This window comes from Halichoerus grypus, chromosome 7 (genome assembly GCF_964656455.1).
Source record: "Halichoerus grypus chromosome 7, mHalGry1.hap1.1, whole genome shotgun sequence".
NCBI classification, from domain to species: Eukaryota; Metazoa; Chordata; class Mammalia; order Carnivora; family Phocidae; genus Halichoerus; species Halichoerus grypus.
The window spans coordinates 71418393-71434712 of record NC_135718.1 but is presented as its reverse complement, the minus strand read 5'-3'; the positions used below and the strand labels follow the sequence as shown (position 1 = coordinate 71434712).

The 16320-nt window shown below is 43.3% G+C and overlaps 1 protein-coding gene across 3 annotated transcripts in view; it reads left to right on the top strand.

The window, feature by feature from the left end:
* Positions 1-16320, top strand: part of TARBP1 (tRNA guanosine 2 -O-methyltransferase TARBP1) — an 85087-nt gene that overhangs the window by 46804 nt on the left and 21963 nt on the right. For all 3 annotated transcript variants that reach the window (XR_004922374.2, XM_036108663.2, XM_036108665.2), the window contains 6 exons: positions 92-280; positions 1587-1777; positions 1959-2030; positions 3653-3773; positions 9915-10025; positions 12503-12652. Coding sequence is in view for 2 of the 3 variants with exons in the window: in XM_036108663.2 (XP_035964556.2) it covers positions 92-280; positions 1587-1777; positions 1959-2030; positions 3653-3773; positions 9915-10025; positions 12503-12652 (834 nt within the window). In the remaining variant the exon portion in view is untranslated. The remainder of the gene's footprint in view (positions 1-91; positions 281-1586; positions 1778-1958; positions 2031-3652; positions 3774-9914; positions 10026-12502; positions 12653-16320) is intronic.

Below are 16320 nucleotides of genomic sequence, written 5' to 3'. Positions count from 1 at the left end.
GACGGGGATTGAAGAATAACTGTGGGACCAGAGATCAGTTTCTGAAATGAAGTCATTCTTACGTATTTCTTTCTTTCTTCTCTCCTTCCAGCTTTTGACCTCCTCTGAATCACTCTGTGTAGAGTCTTTTGACATGGCTTGGAAAATTGTATCTGCGTTAAGCAATACTCAGCTGATATTCTGGTCTAATTTAAAAGCTTTTGTTCAGTTTGTTTTTGATACCAAAGTTCTTACCATTGCTGCGAAAATCAAGGGCCAGGCATATTTCAAAATAAAAGAGGTAACTTTTTTTTTTACAATGGGGTAAAATGTAAATTTGCCATCTTAATCATCTTTAAGTGTACAGTTCAGTAAAGTATGTTCACGTTGTTGTAACAGGTCTCCAGAACTTTCTTAACTTGAACTGAAACTCCATACCCCTTAAACAACTCTCTTCTCCTCCCTCCCCCAGCCCGTGGTAATCACTTTCTACTTTCTATTTCTATGAATTTGACTACTTTAGATTCAAAGGAGGTCACTTTTTGTTTTCTTTTTAATTTGTGTGACCTCTAGCACACGAGGAAGAAGAGAGTTCTATTTGTAATTCCATACTAGATTTGTTGTTGTGTATTCACTCATTCAGTCCACAAATATTTTGAACCTTCTTCAGTGTGATGAGTAAGAACAAGCTCTGTGAGATGGAAGAGTAGCCTGTGAGCCACACGTGCCACACGGATTTACTTTATTTGATGCATATAATGCTTAAACATTTTTAAATGAGTTGCCAACCTTTAAGAATTGGGAAATTTGCAAGAAAATCTATATTTCCCCTTCTCTTAGAATGTTGGAAAATGGGATGGCCTAGCTGCACTGGCCGTTCCTAGGAGCTGCCCGTCCAGAGAGGGCATGCCCCTTCTACTTCTGCACTCCACAGCGAGCCCTTGACTCCTGGATACTGAAGGCAGACGGCAGGTGCCATTTGTCACCACGTTTGTGCTGTTGCTTTTCTTGTACAGAGAAATATTTCTCTGAATATAACCTTAGCAAAAGGTCCTCCTGGTTCCTGGTGGCATTTGCATTTACAACCACTGATAGTAGGGAACATGACGTGGTGGATGCCATCATGCCTAGGAATACATGTATACCTCATTATCCAAAGGGGGAATGGAAGATAAAGTCCTTTTATTACGCCGCTGTCCTGCACACAGGACACACTTGGAGACCGGGGTCTTTGCTGCCTTGGGGAACACGGGGGCGGAAGGGGGCACTGGCAAAATGCAGAGAGGACGGAAAATGTCAAGGGGGGCATGTTTTTCCTTCCTTTCTTCTATTACTTTGGGCAGTCGTTTCTCTTGGAAGGTCCTGGGGCGATATCACTATCGGTAAAATTTTACTTAGTTTTATTATTGAGAAATGAAAAATTAGCATTCTGTGATTATTGATCATCTCACAGAATTTTAACAGTAAAGAATTTTTAATTTTTTATACTCTGTGGTTATGTCGAAACTGTCATTTGAAGCCATTCAAGTAAGTTTTCAGCAACACTTTTTTTTTTTTCCGTACCTGAACAGGCCAAAGAATAAAAAGACCATTGTGTTTCATTCTAGATTATGTACAAGATAATTGAAATGTCTGCTGTAAAAACTGGAGTCTTCAATACACTCATAAGTTATTGCTGCAAATCTTGGATAGTTTCTGCTTCAAATGTGTCCCAAGTATCTTTATCAAGTGCTAAAAATTATAGCGAACTTGTCCTCGAGGCTTGTATATTTGGAACTGTGTTTAGGCGTGATCAAAGGTAAAAGATGCCATTGTTTCAACCTGTCATGATTCATATTAAGTACCTAATTGTGTAGAATTAGGTCTTTATTTTGAGGCTTTCAATTAGAAGAATATAAAACATTAATTAACTTTAAATTTGGGGTTTTAATTTTTTCCCATCTAAAACCTGTTCTTTGTCAAATATTTTTTATGGGAAGACTTATTCAGGATGTGCAGACCTACATAGAAAATCTCGGACATGATTGTGCAGCAAACACAGTTATTGAAAAGTAAGTAGGGTGGATTTTCCACACCTTGATATAAATGGAATATTCAAAATTTAACATCAGATGAGAGACATCCTGTATTTGCTAAATTTAATAAATGTTTACTAGTGATCTCTATAAGATATTGAAAGAGCCTTCAAGGCATGTTAGAAATCCTATTCCCTTGCTAATATTTCAGATCTAAAACTCTTTGCTAAAATTTGATAACCTTAAACAATTCTTTAAAGATGAAGAAAAAGAAGAAAGTCTAACATGACATCGGAAGATGTTTTTTTACAGTGTTACTACATTCTTGATGGGAATAAATGAAGATTTTCTGGGGGAAAAATTTTTGGTGTCAAGTCCAGTATAAATAAAAAAATGACAGGGGTGCCTGGGTGGCTCAGTCAGTTAAGCATCTGCCTTCTCAGGTCATGATCCCGGGGTCCTGAGATCGAGCCCCAGGTCGGGCTCCCTGCTCGGCTGAGAGCCTGCTTCTCCCTCTCCCTCTGCTGCCCCTTCTCATGCTCTCTCTCTCAAATATATAAATAAAATCTTAAAAAAAAAAAAAAAGAAAATGACTATGGGGAACATAAAACCCCGTTCCTCTCTTTCTTTTAGGTAGGGGCTGATCTTTAGCACACACATGTTATTCTTTTTTGGTGAGGGAGTCACAATTCACCATTTAACAAGTCAATATACCACACACAAAAATAAAATTACTCCTAACATGCTTTTAAAGGCTCTTTCAATATCTTTCGTTAAAGTTTTCATTTCTAGGATAACACTGTTCTTATCTAACCTCTAAATTTAATTTTTTTGGAGCTTGTCAGCTAGGTATTTTTCATTTTATTTTTCCACATAATTTTAAAAAATTTTTGTGTTTAGATGTTTATAAAAAAATATACAAATGATAATTGTGTATAGGTATCACAGAGTGTTAGTCTGAGAGTCATTGCTGTGTTTTAAATCATTTGGCGCTCTTCATTAACTATATACATTTTTCATTAGTTAACTGCTTTAATTGATTTTTTGTTTTCTTGGCAGGTTTAGTTTAGCAATAAAAGTGAAATTTTTTAGTTGTTGGTTCCAAAATACTTTGATTTCTACTAGACAGATGTTTTGTTGTTAGACGTTTATTCACATCTTAGCAGCTATCATGAACTTTGGAAATACGTGTTAACAATTTGACTGAATTGATCTTCCCACATTTGGACACAGAACATACTGGGATACTCAGAGCCCGTGGTGCTCACGAGTTTGCCCCGCACCTGGAGAACATCTGTGTCCCGCGCACAGTAAAGACATCAGGTGTCAGGTGTCCATGGTCTTCTGTAAGGAATTGTTTCATGAGCTATGATCTGTTTCATCTACAGAGAAGAGCTCGTTGGCCACACACATGGGTAGTGTGTGCACTGTTCTGCCAGAAGTCTGGAGGAATTTGCTCAGACTCTGTACAGGTTCTCCTTTTGAGATACTCATTTGTTATCTTCTGTTATCCTGAATTGAAAAAGCATTGTCATTAAGTATGAAGCTGCTTCAGTTTAGAAATCCTTGGAAGGTTTTGATATTTTGAAATGAATGCTTGAAGTATTTTTCTGTTTTGAAAATGTATTAACAAAGTTTGTCATTTTACATTTTTTTAGTACTAAAAGAGAAGACCACTATGTGAGAATTTGCGCTGTCAAATTCCTGTGTTTATTACATGGCTCAAATGTGTCTCATAAGTTGTTTATGGAAGATCTTGCAATCAAGCTATTAGATAAAGTAAATATGCCTTATTTTACTTTGTCTTTGTTTCTGTGCAACTAACAAGTCAAAATCCAACATTTGCTCTATATGTTGACACAGTATGTAGTCTAAACATATTTTTTTTTTAAGATTTATTTATTTGTCAGAGAGAGAGCACAAGCAGGGGGAGAGGCAGAGACAGAGGGAGAAGCAGGCTCCCCACTGAGCAGGGAGCCCGATGCGGGACTCGATCCCGGGATCCTGGGATCACGACCTGAGCCGAAGGCAGACGCTAAACGACTGAGCTGCCCAGGCGCCCTAAACATTTTTCATCAGGAAGAAACGTGAGGTTTATGTTCCCTAGTTTTAGTTAACTTCTGGTTAGTGATTGTGCAGCTTGTTTGGTTTTAGAGAAGAGTGTTTTGCCTGTATTGTCTGAACTTCGCTCGGTGTGTTTCCTGGTGCCAGTCAAAGGCAGTTGTGTTTAGAGTGATCTATCCATACGTTATTTTGTGTAAGAAACGGAATAGAAAGGTAAAAGATTTAGGAAGTGGCATAATGTAAAGAATTGATATTTTTTGATGCAAAATCATTTATAAATCTGGGGAGAAGATAGGAAGGGGTAAAGTCAAATACAGTGCTCTCTTCTGAATTTCAGGTTGGGCTAGAGAGAGTCCTGGTCTGCTTTGTCACCTGTGGGCTATGCCGGATGTAATCGATGACCGAAGCCCCCACTTAAGCCACTCGTATTGAAATAACAGTGTTCATCATGCATTTGTTTTCTGAAGGCAGCAGGTCAGCTTCAGTTATATACAATCTGGGAGGGGTTTTTTTACGTAAAAATGCCCCCTTTGCACCATTGGAGTCAGGGAAGACATCTCAGAGGAAATAGTGTTTATTGATTCCCTAAAGGATGAGTAGAGTAGCAGGTGCTCCATCAGCTGGAACACAGAGATGTATTATAGTGAATATTGATGCATGATACAAAATGTAAGAGTGTGTGGAAGCAAAGTAAAGCAGGATGAGGAGGAATAGGGTCAGGGAGGGCCTCTCTGACCGGTGCCATTGGGCGGAACTCTGGGTGCACCATGAGTAAGGTTGGAGGATGCCCGGAAAGGCTGGTGTCCCCAGGTCATGAGGGAGGTGCTGACTGGAGGCGTGGAGGGACATGAGGCTGCCCACTGGCCGTCAGATTTGGCAAGAAGGCTGTCGTTAGTCACCTCTACAAAGATCTTCTCCTGGGATGGTGAGAATGAGAACCTCAGTGGAATGGCTGAGAGACATATGGTTGGGGAGCCAGTAGAGACTGTGAATATAGGCCCTCTTGACTTTGCTCTGATGAGAAGGAGTGGCTGGGATGGGGTCTGGAGGGGGCTTGTTTGTATGTTGAAGGAAACGATCCGATAGAGGGGAGAAATGCTGGTTACGGAGAGCGTGGCAATGGTCAGACAGGCGAAATCCTTGAGGAGCCACTTCACATCCACTAGGATGGCTGTTACAACAAACAGACTGAAAATAACCAGCGTTGGGGACCTTGAATCATTATGCTAAGTGAGAAGAAGCCCTTCATAGAGGGCCACCCAGCGTGTGACTTACAGGAAGTGTCCAGGGTGGGCAGATCTATAGAGACAGAACAGATGAGTAGCTGCCGGGTCGGGAGGAGGAGAGATCGGGAAGCGATTGCACAGGATTTCTTCTCAGAGTGTGAGAATGCTCTGGAATAGAGTGGTGATGCTTGCACAGCTCTGTGAAAGTACCCAAACCCACCGAATGGGACACTTTAAAATGGTGATTTTTATGGTACGTGAATTATATATTTTTAAAAAAATATTTGAGTAGTCTAGACTGGCTCTAATGTCCAATAGAAGGATCGGCTTTATTTAGGAAACGGGAAGACAGAAAAGTGATGTATTAGACACCGGCTCAGGCCAAGCAGCTGTTTCTGAAGATGAAGAAGATTGAGCAGAGCAACTAATAAAAGGGTAATTTGAAAATAAAGAAAAATGAAAGAATAATCCTGGAGAAAGTGGAAAAGGATCTCATCCAGAGCAGAGTGGGCCGGCTCACTGTAGTCAGGAGTGACCTCTTCTCTGAGCTGGAGAGAGGAGCCGGGCAGGTGGCGGCGAGTCGGCGTGAGGGAGGGAGCACCTGGGACACTTGTGTTATGAGCCAGGAAGCAGGGTCGTTTCTAGAGGGAAGAGACAGAAACATGGTTGGCCTTGAAAACCGAGGGGAAGGTTGAAGTTGTAGCAGTGATGTCAGTTAGAATTAATACAGGGTAGTACTTAAAGTCAGTCTTTCCCACCGGAGTGCAGAAGCCACAGGGGGTGGGGATTACACACGGCTGTGTCTGCTTCGACCCTGTGTGCCTGAGGTGTCACCTTCAAGGTTCAGTTTTGAGTCCATGGATGGAGAGCGTGAACCGGGAGGAGGTGGAGGTGGTGGCCGGCTGGGGCGATCTTCAAGGACCTCCAGGCACATGGCGGCCTGGCCACCCAGCGGGCGAGCAGTACTCAGCTCCTGGCCTTTGCAGTCTTCCCCACTCTCCTTTCTTTAGGTTTTACTGAGGCACGTGCGGGTAGTTTTTTGTTTGCTTTGTACTGGAAACTTGCAAATATTTTATAAAAGTAGCTTTAGAAGGGATCCATTCCTGGCCCGGCCTCAGCAGCAGCCAGTGATGGGCAGTCTTGAGGGGTGTACCTCTGACATTCCCCCCAGCCCACATTATTTTGAAGCCAATCCCAACGTCAGTTTCATCTATAAATGTTTCAGTATATATCTCAAAAAGATAAGAATTCTTTTTTTAACCATAACTACAATACTATTTTCATACCTGAATTCATAATTCCTTCATATTATCAAATATCCAGTCAGTGTTTAAATTTACCTGATTGTTTTACATTTTTTTTTCTCAGTTTCTTTGTTTGAAATAATGACCCAGATAAGGTCCATACCCTGCCATTGGTTGGTTGAGGTGTCTCTTAATCTACAGACTCCCCTCATTCGTTTCAAACTTGAAATGTATTTTTTGGAGAAAGCAGATTGTTTTCATCTTAGGGACTTCCACAGTCTGGATTTTGCTGTTTGAGTTTCCGTGGTGCCTTTTAAGATGTTTCTCTGATCCCCGACTTTATACAAGATGGTGTTGAGATCTAGAACTGGATCAGATATAGGCTTGATTGTCCTTTTTGGGGGTGGAGGTGGGGCAAGAGTGTCCATCTTTCAGGAAGTGTAGAATATTTGACTGGCTCTCCTTTTGGGGTGTTAGTCACTGATGAATTGCCTCGTTCTGTTAATTCTTTAAGAGCAGCAGAATGGTAATACTCTAATCCTTTTATTCCTTTTTCATTTATTAGCTGAAATCCATCTGTATCCAAATACGAAGTATTTAGAGAACTCCGAGGTATGTTTCCTGTAGGAAAGGCAGGATCAGTGCTAGATTTTTTCCTGTTATTTATCAGTTTTCAAAATAATGAATTGGTTTCCTAGTGTCTTCTAGTTTCTTCTGAAGGTGATCAGTGAGTTTTTTTGCTTTTAGCTTAAACATATTGATGTGTTTCCGTCCATTGTAATAATTACTAGTGTTTGAATTACCCCAGTTTCGGTCAGGTGAAAGAGAAGATCTGAGAACATAACTTGGTGTTGGATGTACTACATTTGAGTTGCTGTTGGGCATCCATGTGAAATTGCCCACTAACGGGCAATTAGGAATATGATATTTAGGAAAGAAATGGAAGCCACCGTGCCCAGTGATGAATGTGGACAAGACTCTAGAGGGAGGCCGGGAATGGGGATTTAGGAAACACCAACACTTGAAGTATATTGGTAGGAGAGGGAACCAGAGAAAGAGGTCTAAGAAGTGAGGATAGAACCAGAATTGGATGGTGTTGGTCTGGTGTTGCTCATGACCTTAACTTAGCTCACTGAAGAATCTTGTCTGTACAGAATTTGGCAGAGGAACCGCTCTGAATTTGTCCATGATGATAAAGTCTGACCTCAGGGCCTGTTCTTTCCCACTGCAAGCGGTGTCTCGGTGGCCGTTGGCGGTGTTGTGTGCTGTGGCCGAGAGCAGGTTGGGCGCCGGGGGCAGAAGCTGGGGGCCATTTCTGAGTTTCCAGAAGCACACTGGGGTCCGGCCGGTAGGCGGTAGAGTGAAGGGGCAGCCAGAGAAAGAAGACTGGGGGTTAAAGCCCGGAGGGGACTAGTGAAGATTTCAGATTCTCCTTGTGGAAATGGGAATGGGAGGAGACCCGAGAAGAGCAAATGACTGTCTGGCACCGAGCTTGTTCGTTCCCAGTCTGAGTGTAGTTGACACACACGCTCTGTCGTTCTGAGGTGTTACAGCACAGTGATCGGACAGCTCTGCACGTGACGCTGTGCTCACCACAGCGCAGCTGCCGGCCGCCCCCGTACCTCACTGTCCCGACGTCACTGGCTGTGTTCCTTACGCTCTGCTTTTTATCCCTGTGACGCACTCCTTCCCTAGCTGGTGGCCCGCACCTCCCTCCCCTTTGCCTGTGTCACCCATCCTCCCGCCCCTCCCCTCTGTATTGATGGTTCTCATCCCGCTTTGTTTGTCCGTTCATTTGTTTAGATTCCATTGATGAGTGGAATCTTACTCTTCCGTTCTCTGGACCTGCAGCTTCAACGTCACCAGGGAATGTGTTGGAAATGCAGATTCCTGGGCCCCTCCCCATTCTCCTGAATCAGAAACTCGGGGTGGGGCCAGCAGTCTGTTTTAAGGAGCCTTCAGGGTGATTCTGAGCACTACAGAGTTGGAGACCCCTGGTGTAGCGGTGGGAGGGCCCAGCTGAAGAGAGAATACGTACTTTCAATGAAGTCAGTGGGGGGCAGGTGATTTTTCTTCAGCCGTCTTGACAACGTGAAAGGAGGATCAGAATCTTTAAGCCACTGGGTTGATTCCAAAGAAGGGAATTTGCAACTGGGTTTGAGGTTGTAGTGAAAAGAATGGAATGTGCTCTTGAAGATACCGTAGAGATTATTCTTGGGGCTCAGGTTGGGTCAGGAGGTGCATGGAACTAGAGAGGTTGATAGACTGGTAGAGAAAAGAAAGATCTTTCTGAATAAAAGAGTACATTGAGTAGGACAAGTAAAAGGACAGAGGATTTTGAGCTGAAGACGGGGTGAGGACAGTGACTCCAGTGAGGCCCCGAGGGCAGGGGTCCTGGGGTGCAGATGCTCCCCCATGCTTGTGTGAGCTGCCCTAGTGAGGCTTCCATTCTTAGCTGCATTGAGGCTGAGCAGGAGATGACATCTGAAACACTTCTATCAAAAGAAAATGTCCCCAAAGAAATAATAGAGAGCCTGGTTGTGAGACTTTAATCATGAGGAGGAGTCATTAAAACCTACGTTAATTTAGCTATTGTTATAAAATCTTATACAGAGTGAAGTGCATAGAATGGGATCACAGAAGAAGAACACAGAATTTACCAAGTAATGAGGACTGTCTACATTAGGGGCCATTAGGTGACAGTGGTTTTGGAGGTGGTGGATGACCTACTTTTTCATCATTAGGACATTTGAATATGGTACACCCTTTAGTGCCGTCATAACTTCGCTAAGCACTAGTAGTTACAGAACACAAGTCAGCATGGCAGGTGGCCGAGTTTAGACCGCACAGACCATCGCCGGCGAGAGAGCGAGCTCCGCTCTGGACAGGGCTCCGTACTGCCATTGTCTGGTGTCTGGGGAAGGTGCTGGTCACACTGGTTCCCTAGTGGGCTTCACCTCCGACCGCAGACATCATCACCGCCAACGTGCACGGGACACAGGGGCAGCGAGTGAGGAGGGCCTATATCGGTTCATCGCAAACTGTGTCCCATTTGTCACCTCCTCGCACCCCGGTGACCCCATGTCTCCCACCTGAAGTGGCCACAAAGATAGAGACGGACATTTCTAAATCCTTTTTGTACCGAATACATTTTTATAGTTCATAGTCTAATTTTAAAAGCAGACAAAAGCAACTGAATTCATTGTTTTGAAAGGAAACTAAATGCTTTCAAGAACATGTCTTTCTTACCCTCCTTTCTGCCTTTGGGAGGGTAATAAGCTCCTGGACTCTGCTTAAAGCTTTTGAATTTGCAGTTGTCATTGGTTTTGTTCCCATGGATCATGGATTCAGTAGGTAATTCAGTGCCGCTCCTCTCCCTGCCCCAGGATGAGTTGGTGTCCAGGTCCAGAGCTCGGTACTACGTGAACTCCCAGCAGCACCGGCTGAAGAACCGGGTATGGCAGACGCTGCTGGTGCTTTTCCCCAGCTTCGATCAGGTATGGTTCTGACCGCTGGTCCCTCGAAGCATCGTGTTTTCATACGGAAAAAACCAGTAGAAACTGGCATGTGCTGTCTTAAAATTGAGAAAGTAATCTGCTTAAAATTTATACCTTCGCTCTTAAAATTGAAGTTATTCAGGACTGTTTTTTTTTTAGTCAAAAGAATCCTAAGGCAATTAGATGTTGTAGAAATAAATTGGAAACTGGTTTACCCGGCACCACTTAATATTTTTTTCTTTTTCTCGTTCTTTAACGTAAGTAACGTTTTAACTGTTTAATGTCTGGTGTGCCATTCGAGTAGACAATACCCATATATGAGCTGCTAATTTTCCACAGCTGAGTTACTCTGGAGTGCTCCTGTTTTGGATGAGATTGTCATTTCCTATGGCTGATTCTGCCCCCTTAACTTCATGAATACTGTGGTCGTATAAACCAGCTAAGCCAAGACCGAGATCTCGATCTCTTACAACAGAGTCTTTGCCCCTAGTTCCCTTTTTTCTTCCCTGAGGAGGCAAGGAACAGGTGAATGGACTCTGTCTGATTTTACTGATCATGTTTGCTTAATATTTCTGGTAAGAAAATAGATTCGTTATGTGAAAGTAATGGTATATTTCACACAATTTTCAAAAGTATTTTTGAATACAAAAAGTTTCCCTCCGACTTCAGGTTCTTGTTGTCCTCCCCTCCTGTTCTCCTTTAAATGTTTCAGAGAATTTTAAAAACATATCAAACTTTTTTAATACAATTTTATGAGGCCTTATATCTGTAAGAGAGAAACATTTCAGTAACTGGAAGTATAGAAGTATATCCACATCAGTTGTTTGGATAAAGGTAAGAAGAAATGGCTAAAAGCATTCTTTCTGGGGAGGAATATTAGTAGATATGTGGGGGCTGCTGATTTTCATATAGACCTCTTCATGTTATTTGATTTTTAAAATACTGTACATATTACACTTTAAAATGCATTTGGAAAGCAGTGCTTTAGAGATGTTTGGCTAGGTTACTGAGAGCACATTTTGCCTTGGAATGGAGAGGCCCCCGGGGAGAGGGTCGTGTTGGAGGATAGGGGGCCTGTCACAGCGGGCGGGCTTGTCGGGGAGCCGAGCACTAGCACGTCCGTGATGGAGCAGCCGCTGCTGAGAATTTTAGATCGTTGTATCTGGTGGATGCATTTCACCTTCATCGCCGTCTTTCAGGGCAGGCATGAGTATTCTCATCTAGTCCAGCGGGCACCGCAGCTCAGGGAGGTGGGGGCCTGCCTGTAACATAACACAGCTGGTGGATGGTGGGGCTGGAATCGAAAACCAGGTCTCCCTGAGGCCGTGCTGCCCTTCACAGTGCTGTCTCGGGGCCTCCAAGTGAGCTGCTCTACTCCTCTCTGCCAGTTAGAAATTTCTTAAAGATAGATTGTTCTTGCAAATGAACGGTGTACATAGTACATATGTTTTTGTATCTTATATAGGTAGATCTGTGTGTGTATTTTTACCCGCTACTTGGATATGTTCAGTTATCCAGACGGAAGTGCAGTTTTGACGAGAAGCCTGGGGCGAGGGGGGATGACGTGGGAGCTCCAAGGTCTTGGAGGCTGTATGGGTGGGCGATGAGCAGTCCACATAGAGAAGCAAGGGGCCCCCCACCGCTTCCCTTGGGCCTCGTTTGCCTCCTGCGGACAGAGGCATCCGTCATTCTTGTTCCAGGTTTAATAAGCCCATGACATTTTGGCAGATGCTTATTTGAATCTGAATTCTGCCACCTGCTAGGTTTTGAGGAAAACACTTAACTTTTCTGAGTCTTTTCCCTGTAAAAATACACAGTAATAACCTTCCTCATAGAATTGATGTGCAGGTAAAGTGTAAAGTACTTAGTACCTCATCATTATATTTCAGTGAACAGATTTTAGGGTTGTTGTTTGGAGAGTTGTAGATCCGATAATTACTTACAGTAAAACTTGAAGTTCTTTGGGGGCACCTGGCTGGCTCCGTCAGTAGAGCAGGCGACTTGATCTCAGGGCTGTGAATTCAAGCCCCACGTTCGGCATAGAGATTACTTTAAAAAAAAACAAAAAGTTTCATTTGTTTCTTTTTCTTTTTTTTAAATTTTTTATTGTTATGTTAATCACCATACATTACATCATTAGTTTTAGATGTACTGTTCCATGATTCATTGTTTGTGCATAACACCCAGTGCTCCATGCAGAATGTGCCCTTCATTTGTTTCTTTTTAATGGTGCCTGTTTAAGTTACAATTAACTATTTTCAAAGTTGCTACAAGACTAGATCTTCATTGTTCCCACCATAAAAAAGAAATCATTTTGTGATGTGCTAGAGGTGATGCTATGGTATGTGCATGTGAACGTGTAAGATGGACAGATGGACACCTTAAACATACGCAGTGTTATATGTCGATTGTATCTCAATAAAATAAAACAGTAACCCTAACCTAACAGTTTAATTTATGAACTTTATTTTTCTCAGAATTTCTTGAATAGAATTATTGACAAGATTTTCCAGGCTGGTTTCATCAATAATCAAGCATCCATAAAATATTTTATAGAATGGATTATCATATTGATTCTTCATAAATTTCCTCAATTTCTTCTGAAGTTCTGGGATTGTTTTTCTTATGTAAGTAAAAGAGATTTTTCATAATTTTTGGAATTAAAATTTTGGCTGTGCTGGGAGAGTTGGTTCATTTTAATAGCTGCTTTTTTGACTGTCAGTTGTCCTCTTCCAATGTAATGACTTTCTAAGTTCTGTTTTGCAAGATCTGAGTTAATTTAAAAGACAGAAATCTCTGGCACTCCTCTTGCATTATCAATCTCTGTTCCAACAAAGTAAAGATGGATAGGCTTATGTTATTAAGAAGTAAGAGGAGTACCTGGGTGGCTCAGTCGGTTAAGTGTCCGACTCTTGATTTCAGCTCAGGTCATGATCGTGAGATCAAGCCCCACATTGGGCTCTGCACTCAGTGTGGAGTGTGCTTGGGATTCTCTCTCTCTCCCTCTGCCCCTCCCTGTGTGTGCGCACTCTCTCTCTCAAAAATAAAATAAGAAGAAACGAGTGCCTTCTCTATCCTTATTTACCAAGCGGTGTCTTTGATTTTAGAAATAAGAACGATGATGAATTAAATGCAGTCTTTACATTTCAGAGAGTTTTTCAGTGGGGAGATTTCAAACAAGCACAGTAGAGAGACTCGAAGGAAGCCCCGATCACCAGCTAAGAACCATTCTTACTTTATTGTACCCTCATCCGCACCCCAAATTCCCCTGTCCCCGACATGTCTTATATCTTGAAAATCAGTTTTAAGGAACAGATAAGTGATAGGGTTTCAGTTGCAGCTTCCTGACAATGATGAACTGTTTCTAAACATGAGTTCTGCATACTTGTCTTCAGTGTTTTCTGTTGGTTCCCAAATGCACCCTTCCCTTCCTTCACATAAATAACCTTGCCTTCTGCTCGATGTGAAAATGGAGATGCCTTCCTTCCTCAAAGTATCTTTTTCAATGTCTTCCTTCCTGTTTCAGGGGAAGAAATTGATGTCTTTGTCACATCCGTCCCTGTGTCCTTATTTGTATTTCCTTTTGGGGACTTTTACTCTCAATTCTTTACTCTTCTGTTGACTTTTCCTCTGTCCAGCCGTTGTCTTAGTGCCGTCTTTCCTTTACTACGGCCACAGCATTTGATGGTTTGCTTACTGCCTTCCGTAGACACTGTGTCCTTGACCAGTGGGAGGTTCGGGGCAGCCCTGCATCAGGCAAATCTGTTGGTGCCATTTTTCCAACAGCATTTGCTCAGTATGTGGCTCTGTGTCACATTTTGGTAGTTCTCACAATATTTCAGATGTTTTCATTATTATATTTGTTATGGTGATCTGTAATCAGTGATTACGATTTGTCAAAAGCTCAGATGATGGTTAGCATTTTTCAGCAATACGGTATTTTTTAATTACAGCAAGCACATTGCGTTTTTAGGCATAATGCTATTGCACACGTAATGGTCTCCTATAGTCTAATAAACATCACTTTTACATGCATCAGAAAATCAAAAGAGTCGTTTGACTCACTCTGTGATACTTGCTGTTGGGATGGTCCAGAACCAAACCCACCGTATTTCTGAGGTGTGCCCGATTTAAACTTTGAGATGAATGATCTTCGCCTCCCTGTCTTGTTTTACTTAAACCGCTGTGGTCAGCTACGGTGAGGGTTTCATCTCAGCTATGCACAGCCTTTTCCTTGGTGTTCCTCTTCCCAGCGTTTCAGGCTGACAGCTGACGTGACGCACGCCGCGCTGCACTTCGTGGCCCCTCCTCATGCCTCTCACGTGCTCCCTCTTCTTCTCCCAACCCTCACGCTGCGTGACATCCTAAGAATCATTCTACGCTTGTGGTGAGCAAAGCATAACGTATAAACTTGTTGCGGCAGCACAGACTATAATCCCTAAAACTGGTGCAGCACTGTGCGTCAGCTGTACTCACGTAAGAAAAAGTTTAATGAAAAAGAGAAGAGATATACGAGAATGCCCCTGTGTATATTGTAATAGACTTACATCTCTGTCAGTAGGAAAACAAGAAGCATCATCCGTTAGCCCCGGTGCTTCTCCTTCTGCACTCCCCTCTCTTCGGGGACCCCTGTCTGCGGCCACCTGCGCCCCCGGCCACCCGCCAGGCTTGCTCACAAGACTGCTTCCAGTCCCTGCGCAGCTGAACCGACGAGAGCATCTTTCCCTGACGCTGGTCTCCTTTCTATCCTTGCTCCCAGTCTCCTCGCTTGAAACCTGGCTGTCCTGTAAAGCAGTGGCACCGGCAGCCTCCTAGTAATCCTGAATGCTAGGTCGGGCTGTTGTTTTTGTTTTTTTACAATTTACTTATGAAGACACTGAGGTTCAGAGAGAGGAAGTGATTCGTCACACCAGTAAGAAATGACACAGCTTTAATTCAGACGTGTGGCATTCCCAAAGCTGCATTCTTTTTTGCTATTCCAGGATTCCTCATCTGGCTCCCCCTTCCCCTCCTCATGTCTGTGGAATTAAGAAAAATACTCCCGCCATTTTTCCTTGAATTGCTTCTCCTGTCTGTTGCTTTTTTTTTTTTTTTTTTTTTTAAAGATTTTATTTATTTATTTGACAGAGACAGCGAGAGCAGGAACACAAGCAGGGGGAGTGGGAGAGGGAGAAGCAGGCTTCCTGCCAAGCAGGGAGCCCGATGTGGGACTCGATCCCAGGACCCTGGGATCATGACCTGAGCCGAAGGCAGACGCTTAACAACTGAGCCACCCAGGCGCCCTTGTCTGTTGCTTCTTAACGTCATCTGCTTTGTCTGCTCTCCAGCAGGGGGGGTACCACCTCAGAAGGTCTCAGGACAGCAGGTTGGCTCTGGTGTCCTTCTGAGACATCCTGACTCTCCCGTATCCCCAGTAATGCCGCACTTCTCTGAAGCTTGTCTCCTTAGCTCAGTCTCTCTCTCTTCCTAAAGAGCTTTCAGACCTTGTATGTTGTCTGTGGACACCAGTCAGGGGTATTCCTTGTAAGCAAATAAAACAACTTTTGACTGAATCAGAAAGGGATTCTTAAAACAAGCAGTGCAGGAGCAGGGAATTAGGAGGTGTGCAGAATGCCCAGAATTGGGGCAGAATCAGGCTTGGAAAATAAGAATAAAGGAGGTTCAGCAGCTCCCTGCCGTGGAGCTGGTCCAGTTGAGATGCTGCTTTACCCCACTGGTGGGGGAGTGGAGCCGTCACCTTAGCTTGCGGTGCACCTGACACCTCTGGGGGCTTTGCCTCTCTTGGTTAGGAGTTTGCGATTCAGGGTAGATGCCTCTGGATCCAAGTGCCAGGTGCCTTCTCTTTAGCTGCAAAGAGGCTGGGAAAAGGAATGTACCTGGCATCTTCAGCTTCCCACAGACCTAAGGTGGGAGAATTCCCTGAACTTGGAAGGAGGTTCAGGACAGATACCCCAAAAAATGGCAAACATTCACTACACCCTTTTCTTCCTTTATCGGAAGCAAATGACCTCAACTTTTATTTATTTATTTTTTTTAAAGGAAATGAAAGTTCTCACATAGAAACACCTTTACCTTCTCCATATCGGTCATACGCTTCTGCCTGTGTCCGTATCTGTCCGAGACTTCTTCCCTCCTTGTAGCATAAAGGACCTGGATCTTCTGTTGAAGAGCATTCTTCTGCCTGTTCCCTGGTTCCTCTTCCTCTGCCTTAGGAGCCTTGTGCTTTCAGTCTGTCTGTTGTACCCCGCCCGTCTCCTTACCCCGTGTTCTTCGATTGTTTTCCACGTGCTCACAT